The following is an 8,529-nucleotide window of genomic DNA, read 5'->3' on the forward strand; positions in this document are numbered from 1 at the left end:
CCTCCAAAAGTGGGACACTGGAAAAACATATGAGATATTGATTCAACTATATTACACCCGCTAGCGCATAGTTGTGAATTGAGGCTGGTGGAACCTCTCCTAACTAAATTGTCTTTAGTTGACAACCTATTATGGAGCATTCTTCCTACGATACAAGACACTTTTGATGGTATTGTTTTGTGCCAAACCATGGACTACCAAATATTAGACTCTGACCTATTTTTCAACATCATGACATTATAACTCACTTTAACCGAATGCTTTTCAACATAGTCTATGACAACTATATCTATGTTATGAATATCTCTCCACCACAACAAACCAGTTTTATTGTTTAAATTGAAAAAACCACCATCCTCGCCATACCTACAATTCAATGCTATATACTACATGCCACTCTTCTCATGACTCCCATTTATCTAAATGAGCATCAATTAAAACCCTCAAATTTTTATTTTTAAACCTCCCTTATCGATAGACTTGCCATCCTATCACACTTCACCCAGTTTATTTTCTTCTCGTCCTCTCTCCCACTCAAAAAAAAGTTTGAACATAAATTCATGTTTTGAAGCAATGCCCAACGGAGCTTTGAAGAAGAGAAAATAGTCTAGAGTTATTGATAAGACTTATTTTAGCATTACCGCTCACCCACATGTGGATAGATGTTTGTATTTCTATTTGGATAGTCTAGATATAACCGTATCAATCACCATTTGCCAAGTCTTGTTTTATCTCGGATTTGCACCTATCGGGATTCCAAGGGGACTGAATGGAGTTGTTCCTACCTTTCAATGTAGGATATTGGTTGCTTGTTTAATCCAACAATTGCATATGTTAACATCAATGATGCAATTGTTCTGGAAATTAACTTTTAAGCCCGACATCAAATAAAATAATAGCAAACTTGCCTTTATTATCCTGACGTTCCCCCACTTTTTCACATATTATTAACATATCGTCCATGTATTGCTAATGCGAGAAACTTTCTTTTCCTTTATTAAATATGTATCCAAAGAATTTTCTCTTCTAAACCGATCTTTTCATAAAGATGTTAAATCCTTCTACTACAAGTTAAAAAAGGAAGGGTGATAATGAGTCTCTTTGTCTTAAGCCTCTTCTTTCCATGTTGAATTCATTAGTAGAGATGTCATTCCCCAACACCAAAACCGATGTTGTCCTCAAACATTCTAAGATCCATTTTCATGAAACTCATTCTTAACCACAACACAATCTAAGAACTTTCAATCCACTTCGTCATAGATCTTTTCGAAATCTACCTTTAAAATTAACACCTCATTTTTCATGTGTTTAACTTCATCTACTATTTCGTTTGCAATTAGAATCCTATCAAGTACTTGTTTGCCCGAGATAAATGTTGATTGCATGTTCGAGATAACTGACCCATAAATGTTGATTGCATGCCCGAGATGACTGACCCAATCATCTTCCTAAGTCTATTTGCTAGAACCTTCGCTATGACATTTTTAAATGCAGTCTATTAGAGAAATAAGCCGAATAGTTTTATCCGATTCCTCTTTTTTGGAATTAACACTATGAAAGACGAATTCGTCCATGACAATGAAACTCCACCATTACTCTGATAAAATCAAATTTGATATCCTCCTAAAATTCTTTCATAAAACTAAAGTTTACTCCATCATACCCTTAATTCTCTTCAAACTCTCGTAATTCCATACATATGATTGAATTTCTTCTTTTGAAAATTTTCGAACCACTCTTCCGTCTCTACCTCACTGATCCCCTTAAATCACCAGCTTTATGAATCTTTTTTATTCATCATAATTAAAATAGTTATTACCTTAAACAAAATTTAAATATTTATACAAATATTATATATCAATAAAATCTAACATCAAAAAATTTAAATAATCAAATCTCACTTTTCTTATTCACTTTTTCCTACACTGCAAATTATGTAAGAAATTAATACCTGAAAATGAACCCATAGTCCTAGTCATATTTTTGGATTAAAATTAATTAAAATTCGAGTAAAATGAATCAAACATGAAGAGGAAAACTAATTAACTCTTGCTTATACGGTAAATACGATTTTCTCTTAATCTCTTTCTTTCTTAAATAAACCGCTTCCATTGCTGTTACCGCTGCCGGAACTTTCCTCTCCGTCATCGGAATCTTTTTTTCAGGAACTCTCGCAATGTTTTTCTCTGCGCTTACTTTTCCACCACTTTTCACCTTCGAATTCTCCACCGGAGTTGCCAGAATAAACGATTCTTTAACGTCGCTTTTACTTCGCCGAAGTAAACTCAGAAACTTCCATGGCTTCGAACACGAAGGATTCGAAGCCGAACCAGTCGAATTGCTTTTAATGCATTTGATCGGAGAAATCTGCCGAGATTCAATATTCTGCTTCTCATCTCCGATAATTAAATTCTCCGCCGCGTCGGAGTTTCTCTTTTGATCGCCATGGTTGAAGATTGGAAAAACCTCATCAGCGGTTTTCTGAAACGCAACGAATTCGAAATTATCGCTACCGTTTTCAGAGAATGAGTGGTTGTTTTCGTAAATAACTCGCTCAGCGACGTCGTTTAAGTTGTTAGAAGAATAAACGCTGAAACTTGGACACGACAACGCGTCCATTTCACTCTCGTCGTTTTCTTCTTCTTTTAGGTTATTCGAAATCTCCGCCGCGTCGTCACGTTTAAAGATGGAGTAAACACCTTGGGTTGTGTTGCCGCGGCCGTGATCGAAGAAAGCTTCATCAGCGGTTTTTTGAAAGGCGAAGAATTCGAAATTGTCGTTGTCGTGTTGAAAGCGTGAGTGGTCGTTTTCGTTGATAACTCGTTCAGCGACGTCGTTTGAGTTGTTAGAAGAATAAATGCTGAAACTTAGACACGATAACGAGTCCATTGCACACTCTTCCTTTTCATCTTCTTTTTGCATTTTTTTATTTTGTTTCTGTCTTTTTCTGTATGAAATTTAATTTATTTTGTTTATTTATAGTATAGAGAACAAAAATAGCCAATAAACTTTTAAAGTATTATTAATTAAAAATTATATTAATAAAAGAAATATAATATATCATGGAATTTTTTTAATGGTATAATATATCATGACGGCATCAGGTTTTTTATATGAAAATGTATATTGTTTAATTTTAGAGTAATGCTATTTAGTACGAAAGAATTTGATCAAGAAATACAAAAATATACACGTGTTATTAATTTAGTGGATAATTTTTAATTTATTATAAATTAAATTCTCTTTTTAATAGAGATAATGAGGTGGTTGTGATAAAGAATGATTGAGATTTATTTTTACTTTTCTTGTTTTTATTTTTTCTTACTAATAAATATTTCCTTATTTTTATACATATATTTTGATGCTTAAATGACACATTTATTCAAATGAAATAATTATATTCTTCTAGAATGAAATAATTACATTCTTAATTAAGCTGAACTATTTTCCTTAGGAACCTATTATGGCAATATTTTCCGAACACTGACTAAGAAAAAATAGTTCAGTAATATTTTGTTTTTAAAGAAAGAATAAAATAAAGTCGTAAAATCTAGAAAGAGTAAAATCTAAAATTTGGATTTCTCTTTATATTTATAAATTTAATATATAAAGTTAATTTTTTTAATTAACTTATTAATTAAATGTTATTTTACTTGTTTTAGTTGATTCGCAAGCGTTCTTATCGTTAAAAAAGAGTTTTTTTTTAAAGATGAATATGTCAAGTATTTGTTGTTTTGGTGGGAGAGATTTTGCTCATCTACATATGCTAGTTGCATTGAAAAATTGGTGGTATTTACAATCACTTTGATGTTCAAGTCAATGAATGTTGAATATGAAAAGTATAATATTTATGGATTCTTTGGGTGTACCTTGATCTGACATATGCAATCTCTTATATAAGATTATGCTAGGATTTCTAAATTCAGTAACCTTTGCTGAATCATCACTCTCCAAGTGGAAAAATATTTGAATATAATTCATTCTATCATCTGACCATCCCCGCTTTAATCATTTATCAAGATTATGTGCTTTTCTATGGCAAGTCCATGTTTACTTTCGAGGTCCTAGAACATTCTTTACGATAGCTAATATAAAACTGATATTTCGTCTTTTATCGTCATTAAGGAATACCATCATTAATATCGCCTCCTTATTGGGCTTCACATTTTTATTGGGCTTCTTCCACTTTTGTATTGAGATTCGGGGTAAGGACCGAGTAGGAACAATTACCCTTAAATTTACTCTGACGTAGCTGGGGTATGAGTTATGATTTTATACTATCCTTGCCAAATTTTCCATGGCTTGGGAGTTTTCTCATTCTAGATGATTTTTAATCGCCCCTTTTCTCGTCATGACATATGGTATGATGCCAACTTCATTTTATCATGTCGCATTTTGATATTGAATACCAGTTATACCTTTGAGTTATATTTTTGGTTTTGGTCGAGCTTTATCACGATTAGACTATTTGTCTCCATTTTTATTTACCATGATATGTATCTTGATCATTTTCTTACTGTGTATAGGTTTGAGGTGCCCTCTTTGTTAGGCACTAGGCCATATTATTGTGTCGCGACAAAATGTAGCTACCTAGGATTTGTTGGAGCAAGTGTTGATTAGTAATTATTTCTTGGTATCAAAGACTCTTTATAAACGTTACTATCTTTGTTTGTTTTTATCTTTTTATTTTCCTAATTTTCTTGGGGGTCAGCATCTCTTATAGTCCCATTGTTTACAACCCTTCATTATCTGTGATGATTCTCTTTTCCCGGTAAGCTTCTTCTATACTTTCTAAATATGAGCATGATTTCTTTCTTTGAAATGTTTCTTTTCCATTTGTTTATATTTTCATATGCAAAGGTGATTCCTCTAAGGGATTAGATTCTCAAGGTTTTCTAAATAAAGTCGATACAAATTTTTTATTTGTGTGAAAGTGTGTGGGGGTGTTGTTTACGGTGATTTCCGGTAAACAACCGCTAGTCCTCCAAACTATAAGTAAATATGATTTGGTTACTCGCAGGATCGACTAGATTGATCCTAGGACACATAGTCAAAAAGATTGTTATTAATGGTCGTTCGAACCATATTTATGATTTATCTTTGTCAATAAGAGTTTCTTCGAATAAAACAAGTAAACTTGATAGTGACTTTGTTATATGCAAGTATAACTTCAACAAAAGGGTAAGTAAAAATAAGACATGAAACGAAAACTGTTTAAAGTGCAAAGAATCTAAAATTGCATAAATATTAAATACTTCAAAAGTAAATGACATGAAAATAACAGTACAAGAATGTAAATGGCAAGAAGTAAATGAAATGCAATAATACTGAAAAGATATCTGAAAACGAAAAGGGAATACACATGTATTAAAATGGTGGTGTCATACGTACATTTCTCAGCGAACTCTTTCTCTTTAACACTTGATACTTGAGTAATATGTGAGTGATTTGTACAAAATGAACACACAGAATCCTAACATTAAGACTCCTATTTATACTAATTTCGACCTTAACGGCCCTACGCTAATCTAATGCCACGTTTCTCATAAGAACTCCAGGGATGCCATCTATTGTTAGACAGTTACGAAACCGTCTTCGAATTTCAAATCTTCCCGCCTAAGTCCTTCTTCGACGCGTGGCAGTGTATTTAACATTAAAACACTACGAAAACACGCTAACTAGTAATACTTTAACATATTTCATGAAATTTGCCTAAGTCTTCGAAGACATGCACTCCTATGAGCTTCAATGTTCATCATCTCCGCTGTGACTTTGAAATCTTCACTCTCGAAGCATGGCCATCAGGAGCCATTTTCTTATCTTCAAACGATGGTCATCAGTAACCATCTCTTCTTCGAATTTTTATTCTTCGAAGAACCATATATTTGCAAAACGAAATCTTCAGCTAACAAATTGCCCCCAATAAATGCCTGTTTCGAAAAAACAAGAGAAATAGGCGTTTCTTGTCATTGTAAGATTTCGTTCCTTGCTACTCTTTGAAAGTTCCAAGATTGCTGACTAACGTCATAATCATTGATGACCCTGTTTTCAAAACGTCTTGTCATTTTCAAAGATGTCTTCTCATAACTTACATTCCCATGTTTTTGACCTTACTTCTTGATCATTATTCCTACATACTAGGAGTAAAGCTAATTTATTTGACCGCCGTTGGATTAAATCAAAACCCGCCGCGTGTCCTTTTGTTTTACCCAAAAGATTTAAAAAGGTTCCCGTTAAACCTTTAAATATCTGGTCTTCACTTTTATACAACTTTTCATTCCTATTTCTTCATCCTCTTCAACAGAATACTTTCTCAATCAAACTTCTCTATGGCTTCATCTTCAAATGTTCTTCAACCTGTTCTAAAGCTCCAAACAACAACGCGGTCTGGGGAACGAGAACACATTCCAAACCCTAACACCGCAGAGGTGCGCGCAATTTACGCTTCTCAGGTACTCATCCCCTTTGAACTTTCTGGAAAACCTCTTGCTTTTATGGGTCCATTGCCAGGTGAAAGTAATCCATCTATAAACAAATTCTTCCCTTCTTATTATAAAACTAGACCCTTGGTTAGTAAGATTAAGATAGATGAAGATGGCCATTCCTCTTTAGGAGAACCTGATAATGCTGAAGAAACTTCAACTGCACCCCCTTTGGCTCTGGCACAAATTAGGTTAAACTATATGACCAACTTTGTAAAAGTATTTAGGTCAATCCCTTTAGCCAAAGATCCTGATCTATACTATGCCTGGTTAGAAAAAGTAGAGAAAAAGAAAGAATCTTTTTGGAAATCATTAGGAATATATGATTTGATTCAATTATAAAAAACAGGCTTAGAATATAACCAACCCATGTTAGTAGCAGCGGTTCATTTCTGAGATGCTTCCCACAACACCTTCCATCTTCCATGTGGGATGGTTACCCCCACTCTCTTCGATATAGCTGCTATTACAGGACTTCGACCAACTGGGGAGACCTTCGACCCCAATGATATGGATATTGATACTATTAGCTTTAATGAATAAACAGTTACTTATACTGCATTCATCCAGAAGTACCACAACACAACACAAGCAGAAGTTTCTGATGAAGAACATATTGCTTTTTTAGCACTATGGCTCTCGCAATGCGCTTTCTGCTCAAGATCCATACAGGTTGCAAAGAGGTATCTTTGCATGGCTAATCAGCTACATGCTGGAAAAAAGCTCAGCCTAAGCCAATTACTCTTAGGATTTCTTTATGAAAACCTCAGCGAAGCCGCGAATCTTACCAAAAACTACCAAACTGGCACCCTACTTTTTGCTGGTCCTTTTTGGCTACTGCAACTGTGGCTTAACGCTACATTTGAAACTCACCTTCCCTTTCGAAGCAACGTCAATGAAGAAGATAATAAAATTAATAATCGAACTATAGAAGGAACTAGGTTGGCTTACCTAACGCCAAAAGAAGAAACTGGGAAACTTCGTGAACATTTTCTAGCATATACAATGATGTTCGCCCAGCGTAATCAGTTCGATCCTTCCATGGCTCCGTTTGTACACAGAACAATCGGTCCTGAATGGTTCACCCGAAGGTTCCCATCAACATCTCAGGATTAACAAACTGAGTCTATGGAAATTTGGGAAGCCTTTCTGACCCCAAGGTTGTTTTATCATCATCTTCGACCATCAAAAAGTCAATGCGTTCTCGTATGCTACCAACCAAATCTGGTCTCGAGACAGTTTGGGCTGGTGCAGGTAAAACCCAAGTGTTTATATGATAAAAGGAACCATCTGTGCTTCCATACCTTGCACCTGACTGAAAAGGAGTGTGAATCAAAGATCAACAAATATGTTGGCGTCACCAATCTTTCTCCTATTTCCTTCGAACCTGCCTTTTACTCCACACCAGACTTTCACCGATGGTGGACGGATTACTATACTTCACAAATCTTTGACGCCGATAGTCTCACTCAAGAACTAACTACAGCTTTTGATGATGTGCAGGAGAATTTCCACAAAGGTACCTCGATTCATATTAAAGAAATCCAAGCTTTTCAAAAATTCTTTGAAACTATCTATCGGCCTGATGATCTTAGTCGGACCGTTCGTGAAGCTGCAGTTATTTTACGCGAAAAGTTTTCCGCCAAACTGGATAAGTTAAAATTGCCCTCGCATGTTCGACCAGAACTACGCTATGAAGTGGCTTTCAAACTTAATCCTCCAAAATTCCCTCCACTACCAAGTGCGGATTTTGGTGTGGCTCTGAGCCCTCCTTTTCCAAATTGGTTTGTGTGTGGCAACGTTTTAAAAGATCTTCAAGAAAGTACTAAAAAACGTGCTGATCGAGTGGTTCCGACTAAGCATACCCTAGATACTTTCAAAGGGCATCTTCATATAGATCTTGAACATGTTCGTGTCTCGACCCCAATACCTGAAGGTTTGGACTCAGACAATCTTTCGACTAACTTTTCTTTTTTCTGTTGATATACTGATTCCAGTCTCAACTACAGCCATTGCTCGAAGAAAGAAGATTAAAGAAGTTCCTACA

The 8,529-nt window shown here is 35.0% G+C and overlaps 1 protein-coding gene across 1 annotated transcript; it reads right to left on the reverse strand.

The window, feature by feature from the left end:
- Nucleotides 1-1,833: 1,833 nt before the first annotated feature.
- Nucleotides 1,834-2,853, reverse strand: LOC131625249 (uncharacterized). The gene has a single exon (XM_058896130.1). It carries the CDS (start codon nt 2,617-2,619, stop codon nt 2,020-2,022), a length of 600 nt encoding a protein of 199 aa, XP_058752113.1. The 5' UTR covers nt 2,620-2,853; the 3' UTR covers nt 1,834-2,019.
- Between the last annotated feature and the right edge of the window lie 5,676 nt (nt 2,854-8,529).

Source organism: Vicia villosa, unplaced genomic scaffold, assembly GCF_029867415.1.
Source record: "Vicia villosa cultivar HV-30 ecotype Madison, WI unplaced genomic scaffold, Vvil1.0 ctg.000197F_1_1, whole genome shotgun sequence".
Lineage (NCBI taxonomy): Eukaryota > Viridiplantae > Streptophyta > Magnoliopsida > Fabales > Fabaceae > Vicia > Vicia villosa.